The following is an 18,409-nucleotide window of genomic DNA, read 5'->3' as shown; positions in this document are numbered from 1 at the left end:
CGCGAGATATGTCTGTCACATCGCTGCACTATGGAATACTATGATGTAATGGAATGCGTAAAGGAATCTCAGTTCGCACTTTTTCGAACGGCTAGCAACAACTTCCGACAAGACAGACGAATAAAATAATTAAACTAGTCATCAGACTCGTCGGATGACTAGTTTAATTATTCTGCCCCTAGGATCGATTACTTATACGCACTCATCTGATCAGAGTCCGTGAAAATATCTCTGACATCCGTGTATCTTGGATGTGCCTCGTATGCCAAATCGGATGTCAAAGATATCCACTGAATACCTAGCTTAGATTTGGACCAGAGATCGGATTAGTGTGTAAGCAATAATTATCCAAGTTTTTTATACTTATCCGTATTTTCTCTCGGATCGGATGAGTGCGTAATCGCTCTTACCATTATGTCTGTTTTGACTTTTGTGAATACGATAAGATAAGGATCTAGTGCCAACACACAAAATATTAATCTCGTACACAACCTACAAATTATACGTTACACGTAATATTTACGTACGTATTGCGAAATTACATAACCTCTATTAATTTTCCGCTACATTTCAATAGTAGACAGGTAATAAGGTAATGAAAAATAACGCATTACCTACTTACTGTTTATTAATTTCTGCTAAAGTTTTCTTTAAGTAGGTACTTATCTCTAAAGATTTTAATAAAATCGTAATCGTACTAGTGACAGGCTCTACCTACTACTCGACAATCACCGACCAATCGACAATGATGGCGACCGACATTGAACTTATTACGGAATAATCTTGTCCATATTTCTAGATTTGAAGCAATTTCATAGGTACAGTTAATAGAGTCTAAAACATCGATAACGAATTAGCTTTTGTCTCTCACTCAACTATTATCCATTTTCAAAATTTTATTCCGTTTCCGTTAAATATTTGAAGATCGAATTCGAAGGAAAATCGTTACCCAACGGTAACCCCAGACATACGAAAATTGTATTAAAATAAAAGTTATTTTGAAGAACAAATTGCATTTCTTGTTTTGATATTTTGCTTATAACATCGAAGTATAGTATTTCAGGTAAACGGAATGAATTTTAATCGTAGCATGTTACATAGTTTGGTTATAAAATGACGACATTATTATCGATCAGTCCATTTGCCCACAAACCATACCTTGACTGTGCATTATTTCTCCATGAAATAGTCTTGAATAAAATGTGTGTAGTAAACAACAAGAAATAAATAAACTAAGGGTGTGAATGAATCAGTTAAAATAGCACAAGAACTTACCTATATTATAATAAAATAAATAAAATCTTTAACTTAACCACGAATTCGTTACAATCAAAATAGAACTTTTGCTATCTCTGTTCAACTATAATAAAATTGATCATGTTCGAAAGAGATAGTAGAAAAACTGTAAATAAATACGGTAATCGTCAAGCGCCATCTTGATTCAACGAAACTATTCTTTTTTCAACTGGCCTTACGACTCTGGGCTCTAATCTTTTTGAGCTAATGCAGGAAGTAACACAGAAGTAAAGATTGACTAACTTATTGAAGTATCTTATGCATCGTTTATCTCTTACGCAAAGATAATATGATGCAAATAATATGCCGTATGCCGTCAACGTTCATGCCAACAAATCTAGCTTATAATAAAGACGTCTTGCAAATCAGTGGTATAGAGCTTCAGAAAGATCACGTCTCTGGGCTTTCACACAAATGCAGCAAAAAGCATAAAAAATTATAAAAGAACTACAAAAATTTATCTAACTGAAAAAAATAAGATGAAAGCGTTTTTGGTTTTGTATATAAGTAACTAGTATACTACTAAGACTTAATAATATTATTTGTTACTATAACAATGTTACCCACTTCTACAGATATGTTATCTATGTCTATAGAAATGTTATTCTGTCTCAGGACTTGCTCAGGACCAAGGACCACCTCAGGAGCCAAGAGAGCGTACCAAGTAAGGACCTGCTTTGATTAGGTATATTTTATATTTTATACCGAGATTCACAGCACGATCTAAGGGTACAAAAAGTGTCCGTTAAAAATGTGCTAAATAAGGGTGGCGCTACAAACCACATAACCACACTATAACTATGCATATCGTTTAAGGTTTGTTATACTGGACGCCAGCCTTATTTATTTATAAAATCCTAAAATAATAAATAAGGCTGGCTGGTATATATATATATATATAACTATATATATATATATAGTTATATAAGATTTTATCGGTCACTTTTTATGTATGGAGCACGGAGGTCATGCTCTCTGTACTTCAAGTTGGTTGCCACAAGCATGAAGCGCCTCCATGTGGACTCTAGGAACATGAGGATGAGATGAGGCCAGGACTTCGTCTGTATTGGTGTTAGCTGGCGGGCGTGCTCTGCCTTTTTGAAGTGTTTTTTTTGTTAAAACTGACTGGAAAGCGCTCTAAGGAGGTGCCGTGCGTGTGTTGGCGAGCGCCGGCACAGACGGGGATCATACTTGTATAGTTTTCCTAACTTGTTACAAATAACTACAAACTTGACATTGGCTAATCTTTGTAAAGCCAGACGAGAGAGAAAAAAAAATATTTGCTGTGTCAATTGTCAACTGTCAATTGAGATTTGAATGTCTGTCAAGTGTCAATCATTTGTCATTTGTGGCATTTGTGGTCCGCGAAAAGCGCGAAAAGTTTCAAGTTTGTTTTTATTTTACGATATTTCCAAAGTCAATGGATATATTTCTAACATTACAGTTATTGTGAATTTAAGCTTTATAGTTATACCGGAAAGCAGAAGGCATGAAGTTTCGTGGTGTGATGATAGATGCAGGCCCGATGAGAGAATTCACAAGTTAGTTTTTAATTGAAGTATTTTTGATCTGCTTCTGCTTATTTCTGATTTGCAGATTTCACACACCTTATGTAGAACTCACAGGCATGCTGGTTTCCTCACGATGATTTTTCACCCTTTAATAATGTGCACCGTTTAAGCACTTACTTCGAAAAGTTAAAGGTGCGTGCCTGTGATCGAACCCCTGACTCTCCAAGTTACCACCACTTCAGAATTTAGTTATTGCTTTCTTATAGCCACTTTAATGTCTCTGTTGTTTTGCGGACCAAGTCAGAAAAAGATAGCTTAAATATTTATAAGCTAGCATAAAGCTTTATTATTTGAGTTTTTTAGTATGTTTCAACCCCCAAATAATTTTAGAATTTTAAATAAAAGTATGTTACGTGGTGGTAATGGTGGGTAATGGTTACCCCTTTAAGCACTCAATAAAAACCTTTACAGAAGCATGACACTGGGTCCAAGACAATATTTTGTGACAGCTTTGGTTGTGCTATGTGGAAACTTTTAAGTGTGGAAACCAGCCCAGAATGAAGATGAAGATGGTGAAGTGACATGTGTTGCACAGAACACAACCAAAGCTCGCTTTTATCAATGAATCATTATTTTTAGTTAAACTTAAAATACAGTACACATTGTACTTATCCTTTTTGCTTGTATTTTGAGCGTAGCTAGGTGTATAAATATTAAAATTGTACTGCATCCTTTATTCCAGATATTGTGACAACAATATCAAAGTTGTCAAAGGAGTGTGTGTTACGATTGTCTGATGACAAGCTGTACTTCATAGTTAGCGAAGAAAACAGTGGTCCAGCACCGCCTGTGTTATGGTGTGAGATACCACAAGCTATATTCTTCTCTGAGTATCAAATGATTGGTATTGATGAAGAGCATAAGGATATTTATTTAGGCATCACATCAGGTAAGTAAAACAGGGGATTAACATACAAGTTGTTATTAACCTTTTTGGTAGTCGCAATTGTTGTAAGTTGTTGTATTTATTTCATTCTTGCTGCAAGAATTCTAGCCAACAGTCAGAAATCAGTATCAATTTATTGTATAAAGAATTTATTAAGGCTTCATGTCTGGTAACAATGTGTAAGGCTTAAGTATATGAAATTTGTTATTATCCTTGTGACTGTTGTACCTAAATAGTTAAATTTATATCATTCTTATAGTCTGTAATGTTTGTCTGGTGAAGGGCTTCGGCCATGGCTAGTTACCACCCTACTGACAAAGCCATTCCGGTAAGAGTCTTAGAGTTCAGGCACGATGCTGAGTAGAAACCAAAGAGGTATGGGTTTAATAAAAAAACTGTCATTGTTGATTGTCGTAGTGATAGTCGCAATTGTTGTAACTGCCTAATTTATGGCATTCTTGCTGCAACTAGCATTCCCCAACAATGAGTGTCAGCAAATCAGCACGGGCATTAGATAATCTGTAATGTCTGTCCGTTCGTTACTTACGCGTTCGAGTATCGTTCGTCCGATGGAGTTAAACTTTGTACAGTTGTTGTTGGGTCTTACGGGAAAGTTTCTGATAGAAAGCTGTCAATGTACAATATTAGGCGCGCGAGTTGCATTGCAATACATGCTGGGCGTTATCTAGTGTTTGATAATAATAAATCAAAAAATACCTAGATAAAATTTTTAATTCACTCACAGGCTTAAATAATGATTGAATGTTCTTTTCAGCAAATCTAGCAAAATCTTTAGTAACACTGAAATCAGCGAAGACGTTGAAGATGAAATTAACAAAGAAGCAGTGTCCATGTTTAACATTAGAAATTGATATGGTAATTATGCTGACTTATGGTTCTTTTTGTTCTAGCATGTTCCATATATTTCGTATTTATGAATTGTCTATTTTTACTATTTACTGCATGAACAGTTATCAATTTAGTTTGGAGATTTGTGCTCAACTTGCTTTGCAACTCGTTTGCTTTGGTTCTTCTACTCCTTTTTCTGATATAATTGAATTATTACTTATTGAAGATTAGCTAGAAGATATAATATGGAATATTCTATAAGAATTCTTATACTTAAATATTTATTGAAATCTGGGCTTCCTTACAATAAGCTGCCACATCATGTTTTTAAGGTTCCGTACCTCAAAAGGAAAAACGGAACCCAAATAGGGTTTGTTTATATACTTTGTTGTTTGTATGTCTGTCCGTCTGTCTTGTCTGTCAAGAAAACCTATAGAGTAGGTACTTCCCGTTGACCTAGACTCATGAAATTTGGCAGGTAGGTAGGTTTTATAGCCCAAATACCTATTACCTATTACTTGCACAACTACTTATTTACTTTTTCCAGCATTAGCTTTTTCTTTCTTATGTAACTTCTTTCCAATTTCAGCCCTCAGTAACCTCTCAGCAAACAAGACAGGTGATACATGACATCCCTGTAGTAGTGGTGCCCAGGAAGTTGTGGACTGAGTTTCATGAGCCTAGGGTACAAACACCCGATGTAAGTAAATATGTCGTTTTTAGGGTTCTGTACCTCAAAAGGAAAAACGAAATCCTTATAGGATCACTTTCTTGTCTGTCTGTCTGTCCGTCCGTCCGTTCGTCCGTCGTGTTGTCAAGAAAACCTATAGGGTACTTCCCGTTGACTTAGAATCATGAAATTTGGCAGGTAGGTAGGATTTATAGCACAAGTAAAGGAATAAATCTGAAAACAGTGAATTTGTGGTTACATCAGAAAAAAAAATTAAAATGTGTTCAATTTTCAAAGTAAGATAACAATACCAAGTGGAGTATCATATGAAAGGGTTTTACCTGTACATTCTAAAACTGATTTTTGTTTATTTTTATGCATAATAGTTTTTGATTTATCGTGCAAAATGTTGGAAAAAAACCCGAGTACGGGACCCTCAGTGCGCGAGTCTGACTCGCACTTGGTCGGTTTTTTCTATATATCTACCTACTATCCCGGAGTTAGGAAGAAGATTCACTATTGTCTTGAAGGTATTCAAGTTATACTAGTTTTTGATTCCAATCCATCCCTTAGCCGTTCATCTTTTTTAATAATTTCAGCTCTCAATAGAACTGCCGACCCTCAAGCAGCTGCGTACAACAATAGACCGAATGCGAACCATGGCACAAGAAGTGGTGATCCAAGCTTCAGCAGAAGGCTGGCTCACTTTGCAGATCAAGACAGACATTGTCAAAGTTTGCACGTGGTTCAAGGATTTGAGAGTTGAAGCTTTTGAAGGTATTAACGTAACTTGTTGACCAGAGGGGTGATTCACTAGCTCAGTGTTTAACGGCGAATTATAGCCATCATTTATTTTTAATCCATTGAAGGTCTTCTACGAAAAATTATTTTAATATCACTCAGCACAGCAGCAATGTAGAACAAAGCTGGTTAAACTGATGATTGGTATGTCAAATAAGCTGGTTGCTATCATTCAGTGTTGAGAACTGTCTGACTGTTTGCTTTGCTGGGATTTTCGAAATCCTTTCTTAATCTACAATAAAGAGAAAATTTCAAGTTTCAAGACCCAGTTTTCCCATTCCCAGATCCATTCTTAATACTGCATCACTACTAGTATCAATACTAGTGGTATTTAACTAATAGTTTCAGTATATTTTCAGGACCAATTGACGATTCAGACTCCGAAAGCGAAAGCCGAATAAACGAAGACATGTCCAAAGTATGCCACTGTAGAGTTGACGCGAAGAAGTTTTCAATGTTCTTGAGTGCGGACCAGATCTCACATAACAGGACCATTTGCAGCATAGTGCATAAAAAGCTAGTGATATTGTGCTTACACACACAGGAAGATGTGAAGTTACAGTGCTTTATTACAGGGATTGTGTACTAACCAGACTTTTTTTTAAATTCTTTGTTCTTGACTGATTTTACCTGATGTTAAGACTAAGCGTATGCTAACAGTTGACATGCAGGCAACGTAGCACAGCACAGTGCAGATATTGCAGGGCGGGGCAGGGCAGTTGAGACAGACATAGGCCACGAGCGTATTCGGCGATGCAGGTGAGCGACAGACTCATATGCTGAGACGCAGCTAAGTGACACAGACTCGTTCGAATTAATTGATGTTAGCGACCTGCCCCGGCTTCGCACGGGTAGCTTATTACAATTTTCGTAAGGATCTCTATTTTTTTTTTTTTATAAAAAAAAATATACTGTGTTACTCAGGAACAATGTTGCTTTCTACTGGTGAAAGAATTTTCAAAATCGGTTCAGTAGTTCTAGAGATTACCTCCTATAAACAAACTTTACCTCTATCATATCGCGATTCTAGCCTGTGCATAGAATACGTTTCTGAGTTGACGTGCATGCGTCGCGTAGAAATCTGTGCCGCAATCGCAACGCGACGCAGAGCAGCGCAGACAATATCTGCATCGCACGTGCCTGCGTCGTAGCGTGCGCAGCTGTCAGTACATTCATGCACAACCCCGCACTGCTCAGTCGTGTGTCAGCATACGCTTAGTCACAAGTTGGACACAGTATGCGTTGTTACATAGTGAGTGCCGTGAACATCATCGGTAGGGCTTAGCATATCATTACTTGGTGCTATGAGCACCACCGGTAGACCTTAGCACGTCATTACGTGGTGCTATGAGCATCACAGGTGGACCTTAGCCCTTAGCACATCATTACTTGGTGCTATGAGCATCACACTTGATACAGCAACCGCCCCAAAGCGGGCGGACTAGCCGCAGCCACAGTTCACGACAATCACGGGATTTGTAACAAAACGTCGATGCTTCGACGTCACTGCCAGGTGTCAAATGTTCCTTCATTTGACACTAGGTAGCCGGTATGGTAGCCTATGAATCGCCTATATTTTTTTTGATTTCACGTCACCCATAGAATATTCGACATATTCAGGATCAAACCTAGACTGTTCCCAGTCCGACAAGGCTCTTTTGACGCGTGGCCAAAATCGGAACTAAAGCCGCCACCTTGAGAAGTTCACTTGTTGATAGTTCGCTGTTTCGGCATAAAGCTACAACAGCGCCCTCGCCCCTCACTCAAGTGCCAAAAGAGCCTTGTCGGACTGTATTTCAATCTGACGCAGCGAAGACAAGACGTAGTATGGCGCTCTATGGAACGAAACGAGCGTGCGAGGACGTTTATTGTATTTCGTTTCATAATATAACGCCATACGGTGTCTTTTCAGTATATTTCGCGCGCTGGGGCGCTTCCCATAATGTTAAGTAGAAGTATGGAATTTATGCAAAATAAAAAACTGAGTTTATGAAAAGTTGTTTATTTTTATAAATCTAAATCAATCATTGATTTTAAGTAATTATTTACCTTTGCTTCTCTTTTACATATTGATCGATAAATCACTGCCTTGTTCAAGGTCGAGTTTTTTACAGCTGATACAGTAGGAACTTATAAACAAAACAATCATATTTTTCGAAATCTGATTCCTTTCGACGAAACGCCGAAGCACATAAAAAATTACGCAAATTGCCTTTGCATACAATGCTATATACGCGAAATGCCAAGACCCGTTACGAAATAACTATGATAATAATAAAAATAAAAAACTGAAGTCTAAATCTATACTAAATAGTAGGTAGTATTAAAGAGAAAATATTTATATTTGTAATCGATAAACTCTGAAATTACTGAACCGATTTTAATAATTCATTCAGCATTAGAAAGATAGAACCATTAAGAGGGCTCTATCCGTCACTCGTTTCCACTCGTTTCATACAATCGTAGTTCCAATTTCATTTGAATATTAAGCAACCAAAGTCCATGAAATTTTGCACATATATTCTAGAAACTAATATCTATGTCTGTGGTTTTCCAGATTTTTGTTAAAATATTCGGTTTCAAAGTTACGCGGTCTTAAAATTTTCATACAAATCTTTGAGCCCCTGTAATTTTAAAACTACATATTTTTAGAAAAATCTAAAACACCACAGACACAGATATTAGTTTCTAGAATATGTCTGCAAAATTTCATGGACTTTGGTTGCTTAACATTCAAATGAAATTGGAACTACGATTGTATGAAACGAGTGGAAACGAGTGACGGAGAGAGCCCTGTTAAAAGCCGGGCGGATCAAAAACTTTATTTAAAAAACTTGGCATTTTGCGTTTTTGGCGATATGCGTCGAAACATTCCAGTTTAGTAAAGATCAATATGTGCTATGGAGTTATTTATCCACTGTTTCACTTTACTAACAAATTCCAGCTAATTGGCACACTATTCTATGCCAGAAGCTTTTGTGTACCACTCTAATCTCTCCATGTGTGCACATCCAGTGCACTCATTGGATTCGTATTTTGACGCATCCGTCAAATCACGAAACGAATGAGACGCGTACGTACGTTTTATGAGTGCACGAACGCACTAATCGCTTTTTAGTTACATACTCTAAGATCTATAAAGCGTACTTCGACTTTGCTAAGACTTAAGCTTCAGTTAAAACGAGACGGTTTTATGATAGCAGTATTATAAGCGCTGTCTCGTTTTAATAGTGTCTTAAGTCTAAGCAAGGTCAAAGTGCGCTTTATAGATCTCAACCTAAGATTGAGTCTAATAAATAATTGTAAGTTGGAAGGACGTCTAATTGTAAGTGAGCTGGAACGATCTCTCGTTGTCGCGCCGCAGCGTGTCGTGCGTGGCCTTGAGCGTGTCCAGTTTAGTGGAGATCTGCGCTATGGAGTTGTCTATCCACTGCATCGAGGACATGTGAGCGTTTAGTATACGCCCGATTTGCACGATCTGGAAATCGAGTAAACATTTTAAAGGTTGGAACACAAAAAGGCGTATAATGCATTGCAATGCATTTTGAGGGCCATATTTGCTCGTCAACTGGTATGCAAAAGTACCATTTCATTTTAAGACTAAAATCGTACTTTTGACATGACACTTTTGAAATAATATGGCGAGGACTTTCTCAAAATGTATGCCCTATATATAAATTTATGGTTCCGTATCTCCAGAGAAGAAAGGAACTCTAATAAGATCACTCTAATAAGGTCGTGCCTGTTTATCTATCCGTATCTGTCAAGATTAAGGTCAAGGGAATCAAACCTAGAGGGTACTTCCCGTTGACCTAGAGTCATGAAGTTTGGTAGTAATGTCTTTATAGTAAAGGGAAAAATCCGAAAACCGTGAATTTGTTGCTACATCAAAATTGTGTTCCCGACTAAATTAGTTTACTAAATCACATCAAGATGGCTCTGTCCTCACTATCTTATCCTTATTATATTAACCAGTTTTTTTTTATTACACTGCATTGAACCCAATATGAGATTCCATTTCTTAAAAGCCAATGCATATAACTGCAAACTTTTTTGTATCATATACAGGTAAAAAGTACTCACTGGATCATTGCTATCTTGACTTCTATTAGTTTCATTGAGATGTTCAATAACTTCTTTCAGGTCTTCGGACATTTGACGTAGTTGTGTGTCTAAAGTCTCTGCTAGTGAATACCTGAAAATTTAAATAAAATTAATTCAGGAGATATTCCATCGTTTTATCACAGGCTTTATCAACTGACAATTCAAATAGCTCATGAATGATCATGATTTATCTTTGAATAGATGAATAGATCTCTGATACCAGATTAGAAAAAAGATAGATCTCCAGAGTTATGTTAACTTAAAAAATAATGTCCTGGTTGCGATGACTCAGAAGGAATTAAGAGAAGGAGAAGTTTCTTGCTAGTTCTTGCCAGTAGAATCATTTTCTCAAACCTCTTGTAGATTCATAACTTGACACGATCATAATTTTCCTAAAGTATATGGTAATTAGTATGCCATCTTGTCCCTTACCTAGCGGCACCAAGTGCTTTCAGCTCTATTGCGCCAACAATAAACAATATCACTCACAATGTGCTGGATCCCTCATCCTGTCTGCAGGAGTCTTCTTCCAGCTGCTTTTCCACCAATGCCTCCAGCTGTTGCGCTAACACTAAGCAATATAACTCACATGTGTTCCCTCTCTGGGTCTCTCATCCTGTCTCCAGGGTCTTCTTGCAGCTGCTTTTCCAGCGGCACCAGCAATGCCTCCAGCTCCTTTTGTTGAGCTAATACAAAGTCTAGCTCATGCTCCAACCCAGTTTGTTCGTTCTTCACTGTTTCCACTGCGTCGTTCAGTTCTAGAATCTGTGAAAGGTAAAACCTTAGAGTATGTAACTAATAGAGCATTACACAGCTTATGAGGCATTATAAAAATCGTAAGCAGCATAATTCCAAGGAATGTTATATTGATGGGTCCATATGTTTAGTCGGAATGATTTTGCGTTAAAGAAAGCTGAAGGAAGTGACTTTTTTCTATCATCTTCTCTTTATTGCCCACTAAAAGAGTGCCATGAGTTGATCTGCGTAGCCTAGTTGATAAAAGCCCATTCCTGCTCCTCACTGCGGTGTCCACTTGTTGATGCTTTCCTAAAATTGAGAAAATGTTATCAACAATATAGTTGACACTTACCTTCTCTCCATTGGCCACTAGGAGTCTGTCCCACGCGTTGATCTGCGTGGCCTGGTTGATGAAGGTCCTCTCTTGCTCCTCAAGCTCCAGCGTCCACTTGTTGATGCTTTCCTCCAGTTGAGCGAATGTTATTGATGAAATTGCTGCAGGGGGCGCCGCCGCTGTAGTTGTACTAAAAAAAAAAAAATTATATCTTATGTTAAAATTACATAAATAAATAAAAAATCCTTATTTATGATTTAAAGTAATTCCTCAATGAGCTCTAAACAATGATACCCCATATACTAGGTTAAGACAAAAAAAAACTGGCTTCATTTTCATGTATAGGAGCCCCCCTGAAAAATATTTTAATTGAATTTCTAATTCAATATTTGGTTTTGGATCAATGTTCTACACCGAATACCAAAAATTCAGGTTTGTACCTCGTTTCGTCTACGAGCTGGAGAGTTGAGCTTAATAGGGCTCCGTTTTTAGCATTTGGGTGTGAAACTATATATTTTTTTTTTTTAAGTTTGACTTACAAAGTCGCTTACAAACGCGTAATAATATTTTACGCGTTTGTAAGCGACTTTGTAGTCGCGGCCAAAAATTAGTCCATACTAATATTATAAATGCGAAAGTGTGTCTGTCTGTCTGCTACCTTTTCACGGCCCAGCAGCTTAACCGATTCTGACGTTTGGTACAGGGTTAGCTTGTATCCCGGGGACGGACATGGCTACTTTTTATCCCGGAAAATCAAAGAGTTCCCACGGGATTCCTAAAAACCCATCCGCTTAACCGATTTGTATGAAATTTGGTACCGAGGTAGCTTGCGTCCCTGTTATTGACATAGCCAACTTTTTATCCCGGAAAATTAAACAGTTCCCACGGGATCTTTAAAACCTAAATCCACGCGGACGAAGTCGCGGACATCCTCTAGTATATCATAAAATACTCACGTGGTGATGGTGCTAAGTGTGGGCATAGTAGTGGCAGTGGACTTTCCCAACGCTGTTATACCCGAGGGCGCTGTGGAGGATGCTGGAAATCATTGTTTTATTTTGTTAAACAGTCATCATTAACAATGTAGTGTTTTAATTGCGAAATAGTAGGATGAACACAATTTCTATATAAAAAAAAAAGTATCTTGACTGAAAATCATGTATCATGGTCACTCTGTATTAGCGATTATAGCAAAAAAAATCTAATGACTCAAACAATTAAATAATCGATTGGTCTTCACAAAAACTATCGAATAAAATTAGACAATCGATTGTTAAATTTTTCGATTTTCAATGCGTATCGCACGGTCTGGAACGAACAAATCGAAATCTAAATCAATAAATAATTGCTCAGTTGCATTCGATTTTCGATTCATTTGTTTCGATTCAAAACAAATCGAAAAATCGATTGTTTTAGATTGATTAATTGTTATTAAATAATAACAACAATCGAATAGTCCGATTGTTATTCGAATGAATCGCTTGTCGCTACTCTGTATAGCAAATGGAAAAACAAAAGCACTTACTAGTTCCTGACGTAGCGGCCGTAGTCGGTTTCGCGAAAGATAGTCCAGTTCCGAAACCGAGTCCACTTGATGTAGTACTAGCCGTCGACGTCCCAAATCCAAATCCAGCTGCAGTTGTCGAACTAGTCGCTTGACTAGTCTGAGCTGAGCCGAAGCTTAGCGTCGCCGCCTGAGTAGTTTGAGCCGTAGTCCCAAATGATACTGGTTGAGATTGAGTTGTGCCAAATGACAAAGTTGAGGCTGGTTGAGTTGTTGTTGCAAACGAAGATGGGGTTGTCCCAAAACTCAACGGTTGACTTGTCTGAGGTTTTGCGCCGAAACTTATACTAGTCTGCGGTGTGGCGAAAGCTGGAGTTGTTGAAGTTGTCCCTAGACCTTGAGTTGTTGCCGCTCCGAACGCTGGAGTTGATGAAGTTACTCCAAAACCTTGAGTTGACGAAGTTACTCCAAGATTTTGAGTTGCGGTGCCAAACGCTGGTGGTGCTGATGTCGCACCAAGACTTTGAGTTGCTGTCCCAAAAGCAGGCGGTGTTGAAGTCGCGCCGAGATTTTGAGCTGTAGATGCCCCAAATTGAGCTCCTGTAGTTGTTCCAAATGTTTGAGTTGGTGGAGTTGAGCCAAACGATAGTTGAGTTGCTTGAGTAATTTGAGTTGTGAGTCCTTGGGTGGTTTGAGTTGTGCCAAAAGCTGGGGTTGTTCCAAAAGTCGCTTGGGATGTTTGTGGTTGGGTTGATCCGAAAGAAGGTGGTTGGACTTGAGTTGATCCAAAAGTGGGTGGTTGAGTTGTTCCGAAACCTTGCGGAGTAGATCCGAAACTAAGAGGCTGGCTGCTTCCAAATCCAGATGAAGATTGACTTCCAAAAGCAAATGCAGACTGTCCCTGGGACAGGTTTAAGCCAGTTTGTTGTTGTGGCTGCTGCTGTTGTTGTTGTAGTTGTTGTTGCGACTGTTGTTGTTGTTGCGATTGTTGTTGTTGTTGTTGTTGTTGTGGAGTAGGCTGTGTTTGACCAAACCCAAATCCTGGAGATGCTGTTGATGTGCCAAAAGCTGGTGCTGAAATCGATAAGTCTTATTTTAACATAATAAAATTAATTAGTCAGGTAAAAACTCAGCAGGAGTAAACTAAACCGAAATGATTATTTTAAATTACAAAAATTCATCTGCCACCCACTAAGACACTCAGGAATAATGTAAATTTCTACTGGTGAAAGAATTTTCAAAATCGGTCCAGTGCTCCCAGAGATTACTTCCTACAAACAAACATTACAACAAAATTAAGCTTAAAATAGGGATGTTTCAAGGATCATAGCTTCAAAATAAATATAATTCTACTATATTATTGTTTTAGGGTATAGATAATGGAGAGATAAATCAATATATGGTTTAGATCTACACAGACAGGTGTAATACATTTGTATAGAGAAGCGCGTAAGAAATGTACCCTCTTAAGGCCTCATTTACACGAGAGCGGAGTTAAAAAAGCGTCCAAATAATTCCAAGTATTCCCAAGTATCTGTAAAAAAGGGTTGGCGCGTAAACATATACTTGTAAAAAACGAAAAACGAAAACACCAAATTCGGACCTCTGAAGTTGGTCACCCATCCAGTTACCAACTCGGATCAACGTTGCTTAATAATCACAATCGATTAGATTGCTGGATTTGTTCTATTTGGACGTACGTAGCTCCAACACGAGAGCTTTTTTAACAGATGTTTAGACGTTAAAAAAGTTCTCGTGTAAATGGGGCCTAATTATTACGTACCTGCACTGGTAGCAGCGGCAGAAGCCGATCCGAAGCTAAAGGTCTTAGCACCGAAGCCTTGCCCGAAGCTAGGTGCTGCTGAGGCTTGTGTGGTTGTTGTGCTTAGACCAAAAGCTTGTGTTGTTTGCGGGGCTGACGATGTTGTTGCCTGGGGAAATATTCAATTGGGATGATGCCTATGTCAATAATAAATTATTTCTTAGTCTCTCTCTTTATATTCGTATTCCTCATTACTGAGGATCATGACCCTTTTCTATTAATCCTATAATGATGGGAGTTCTATTGGGATAATAATGCAGTGGGTTCCCAGATCCTTCCGCATACTCCACTAAGAAAACGAAATTTCGACTCTTAAGGTGCCCACGCACTTGAACTGAACTGCAACTGAACTGCGCGTCGTTCAGTTCGAGTGCGTGGGCACCTTTATGTTAATTTACAGTTATTATCAGAAGTTAGTGATAATAATTGGGACTGACGGCTTAACGTGCTCTCCGAAACACGGAGACGAAAACACTAAATTCGGAACTCTGAAGTCGGTCACCCGTCCTGTTACCGACTCGGGTCAACGTTGCTTAACAATCACAGTCGACTGATATGTGTTGTCACAACTAGGCCACACGCACGTATTTCTTAGTAATTATTATTAAATAGTTCATCTTTAATATAAAAATGTGAATCAAAATACTTGGGTATTTTGATTCATTTCTTCTATTTGGGGCCATTTTGGATAAATGGCTTAGTTAGTTTAGGCTTGGTTTGCTTGTTAAGTGGCTTTGGCGACTTTACAAGCAATGTATTTAAAATCTTATTTGTCATGCATAATTAGCTTAGTGTGATTTTTTCTTACTGTAGAGGGTTGTGGCGCTGAAAAACCGGACGCTGGTGTGGAGAAACCACCACCAGTTTTGCCGAATGCGAAGCTAGGTCCAGATGGAGAACCAAACAAAGATGTTGCTGAAACAAAACAGATTGTTATAATCATAATAGCCCAGTATTGGTAGTATTAGGGCACTGTTTACTTTGTTTTTAAATAAATGAAATTTATTCCCATCTGGTGTGATCGTGGTCAAGTGTGTGCCTATAGTGAATAACAATGAAAACCGGCCAAGTGCGAGTAGGACTCCCACACGAGGGGTTCCGTACCTTTGTACAAGATATAAAAACGCTGCAAGTAAATGACGAACAACTTCATCTTTATGTGATTTAGTAAACTAATTAGGGTTGCCTATCAATAGTCCAATATCGCTAATCTATATTTATATTTTGTTTGTGGTGTAACACAATTTTTTTTTTTCCTTTACTGGTGCTATAAGACCTACCTACCTGTCAAATTTCATGATTCTAGATCAACTGAAAGTATGGAAGGTTTGGACTCCCTTGTCTTGACAGACATGACAGACAGACATCAAAGTGATCCTATAAGGGATCCTTTTTCTTTTTGAGGTACAGAACCCAAAAAATCGACGCTATTAATACAGTATACCTAAAGATAATTATTACCTTGTGTAGCAGGGGAGCCAAAGGCAGGTGCTGCTTGTGGGCTCGCACCAAAAGCTGGCGGTTGCTCTGTTGCATTTGCCTGAAATATTGCAAAAAAATATAACTTCTTTTCAAACTGACCGCCAGAGTCCTGAGTTCCTGACGCAATAATAAGTGGCACAGGTTGTCCTACATGGGAAAAAATACATATCGTTTCATTACCGGTTTTGCAGGCTGCCCAAATCCTGGGCTTCCAACTGTTTGTACGGGCGGAGCGTTGAATGCACCAAATGCTAGTGGCTTGCTTGACCCAAATGCTGGGCTACCACTAGTAGTAGCAGGTGCTGAAGAAACTGTAAAAATATATGTAAAATTAATTACTACTCCTTAAATATATCAAAAGATATAAGTATTCCTGTAATCTATAAATAAGTACTGTTTTCAGTATTTTTTTCAAAATTTTAGGCTCAGTAGTTTCAGAGAAAAGAAAGTTTTAGGAGAAAAATTGGTTGTCTGTAAAGTCGGTTTACTGACGATAGTTGAACGTGACAACAAAGGCCGATTGTGCTTCTTTGTCGCTCGTTCCGCGCTCTCGCTTGCACTTCAAGCCTTACATGGAACGCCTCAGAGCGAGGTAACGCCGCATGAGTCATGTTTTTTCGTGCGTGCAGCCGGCTCTATCGAATTATAAGACGTTGTCACGTCAAAAATCGTTTTTCATCAATTTTCTTAAATAACTTTAAATTTAGTTTTCTAGTGTAGTTAGTGTTAGTGCAGTTTAAAGAACACAAGAAAGAACAAAGTGAAAATTTAGTGCTAGAGACTAACTAGAAACTAAGATATGTCAATGGACGACTCTTAGATATAAGTACTTTTACTAAAAGTCAAAATTTTAAAATAGGTCTCTACAGAAGTAATAAAAGCTTGAAATAGATCTATAATTCTGAAGGTGCATAGTATCTAAATAATGCAATCGTAACACTCACATAGACCAGTTGATGCTGTTGTTTTTGCTCCAAAATTAAAACCTCCAAATGCTGAGGTTGCTTGCCCGCTAAACAGATTTGTTTTGCTGTCTGTAGAAAAATATAATTTGCCCTCAATCACAAAGTTATATTGTAAATTAAGTTCATAGAAATTTTAATAATGTTTGCTAATAAAAATGCAAAAGTGGATTTTATTATAAATCTTGATTGATGTCAATTTTGACAAATTTTTTTATGACCAAAAGCTAAAAAAAATATTAAGTATGGTTTATATGGAGCCAGTGCACTGGCCCCAGTCCTACAGACAAGCCACCGCATACTTGTCTATATCATAAATCAATTAATCATACCTCTAAACAGATTCTTTGCTGCTATAATAATAACTAAACTAAAACTCTAAATGGCTTAGTGAAAAGCCTTTCTGGTAAGATAATTTAAAAATTAAATCTTTTAAATTCAAATTCTAACCTGTGGCTCCAGCTTGAAAAGATTTTGAAGCATCTCCACCCCCAAACAGTGACCCTGAAGTACAAAATGAGTATTTAATATTAACTGTGTACCAAATTTCTATAATTTTTTAAAATTTGGCTTTGCAACCATAGCCATAATTTTAGCCTTTCAAGAATATTCAGGTTTTTTGTAGACCCCGCTTTGGCTACAGCTTACATCTTAAAAACCTTAGACCAACCTAACCTATTGTCAAATATTAAGTAAACATTGCTAGATAAATTATCGCATGGTAACTTCTAGGTGTAAAACAAAACAGACTTCTCTGATATTATCAGTCTAAATAGTTATTTTTGTGGTAGATTATGTCTATTAGCTAAATACCGGGAAAATTCACTTACCTGATGCAGTATTTGTGCCAAATGCACTGCCGGCAGTTGTTGTAGCTTGTCCGAGTTGGAAACTCATCTTTTAATAAATAATTCCACTTTTTTTACACAATTTCTTGTAGAAAATACACGAGAAAAGCAATAAATTAGAAAATTTCTCGCAAATTTAACAATACACCCTACTTATGCCGCAAACCACCGCAAACGGCGTAAAATGTCACAAGTCACAACAAAATATCCGCCATTTTGATTTTGCAGCAATGCTACCAATACTTTAAAAAATTGGGTGCGTTCATAAGCTTCAGTAGACGATCCGGTTTAGAGCCGCACCATAATCGGTCCACAGCACTATCCAATTCAGATAATCTACATAGATTTATGGATTGTACGCGCGCTAATAAATATTTGCACTAATAAATTAAAAGAAATATACGGTCTACGTTTTGGCGAAAGTTTGTGCGTGTATGTGTGTGTGTGTGTGTGTGTGTGTGTGTGTGTGTGTGTGTGTGTGTGTGTGTGTGTGTGTGTGTGTGTGTGTGCGTGTGTGTGTGTGTGTGTGTGGGTGTGGGTGT

General features: G+C 37.8%; 3 protein-coding genes across 8 annotated transcripts in view; 1 reads left to right on the top strand and 2 right to left on the bottom strand.

Annotated features, from left to right (window-relative positions):
* LOC123865769 (myb protein) overlaps nt 1–1,373 on the bottom strand; it is a 65,599-nt gene extending 64,226 nt beyond the window's left edge. For 3 of the 6 annotated variants that reach the window (XM_045906999.1, XM_045906992.1, XM_045906997.1), the window contains exon 1: nt 1,276–1,365. The gene's annotated coding sequence lies outside the window, so the exon portion shown is untranslated. The other 3 variants (XM_045906994.1, XM_045906993.1, XM_045906995.1) reach the window with 3 other exon arrangements.
* A 1,274-nt stretch (nt 1,374–2,647) lies between these two features.
* On the top strand, nt 2,648–8,072 carry LOC123865771 (checkpoint protein HUS1). The gene is made up of 6 exons (XM_045907002.1): nt 2,648–2,837; nt 3,550–3,756; nt 4,529–4,629; nt 5,192–5,302; nt 5,872–6,049; nt 6,433–8,072. Exons 1-6 carry the CDS (start codon nt 2,786–2,788, stop codon nt 6,660–6,662), a joined length of 879 nt encoding a protein of 292 aa, XP_045762958.1. The 5' UTR covers nt 2,648–2,785; the 3' UTR covers nt 6,663–8,072.
* An 803-nt stretch (nt 8,073–8,875) lies between these two features.
* LOC123865770 (nuclear pore glycoprotein p62-like) lies at nt 8,876–18,064 on the bottom strand. The gene is made up of 13 exons (XM_045907000.1): nt 17,850–18,064; nt 17,470–17,523; nt 17,002–17,091; nt 16,238–16,368; nt 16,037–16,115; nt 15,384–15,490; nt 14,537–14,684; nt 12,775–13,827; nt 12,206–12,287; nt 11,268–11,439; nt 10,767–10,942; nt 10,157–10,268; nt 8,876–9,551 (listed from the first exon to the last, which is right to left on the bottom strand). The coding sequence occupies exons 1-13, from the start codon at nt 17,914–17,916 to the stop codon at nt 9,393–9,395; spliced, it is 2,430 nt and encodes an 809-aa protein (XP_045762956.1). The 5' UTR covers nt 17,917–18,064; the 3' UTR covers nt 8,876–9,392.
* Between the last annotated feature and the right edge of the window lie 345 nt (nt 18,065–18,409).

The sequence above is a fragment of the Maniola jurtina genome, chromosome 5 (genome assembly GCF_905333055.1).
Source record: "Maniola jurtina chromosome 5, ilManJurt1.1, whole genome shotgun sequence".
Taxonomy (NCBI): domain Eukaryota; kingdom Metazoa; phylum Arthropoda; class Insecta; order Lepidoptera; family Nymphalidae; genus Maniola; species Maniola jurtina.
The sequence above is the reverse complement of the archived record's forward strand: the minus strand, read 5'-3'. Positions and strand labels throughout refer to the sequence as shown.

What these genes read in the sequence shown, in the direction of transcription:
- LOC123865771 (XM_045907002.1), top strand. Translation starts at nt 2,786, where the DNA reads ATGAAGTTTCGTGGTGTGATGATAGATGCAGGCCCGATGAGAGAATTC. An exon ending in CTAGGGTACAAACACCCGAT is followed by an intron (nt 5,303 to 5,871) that starts GTAAGTAAATAT and finishes TAATAATTTCAG; the next exon opens with CTCTCAATAGAACTGCCGAC. An exon ending in GAGAGTTGAAGCTTTTGAAG is followed by an intron (nt 6,050 to 6,432) that starts GTATTAACGTAA and finishes GTATATTTTCAG; the next exon opens with GACCAATTGACGATTCAGAC.
- LOC123865770 (XM_045907000.1), bottom strand. Translation starts at nt 17,916, where the DNA reads ATGAGTTTCCAACTCGGACAAGCTACAACAACTGCCGGCAGTGCATTT. An exon ending in TAGTGGCCAATGGAGAGAAG is followed by an intron (nt 10,943 to 11,267) that starts GTAAGTGTCAAC and finishes TACCTTTCACAG; the next exon opens with ATTCTAGAACTGAACGACGC. An exon ending in GACCCAGAGAGGGAACACAT is followed by an intron (nt 10,269 to 10,766) that starts GTGAGTTATATT and finishes TTAAATTTTCAG; the next exon opens with GTATTCACTAGCAGAGACTT.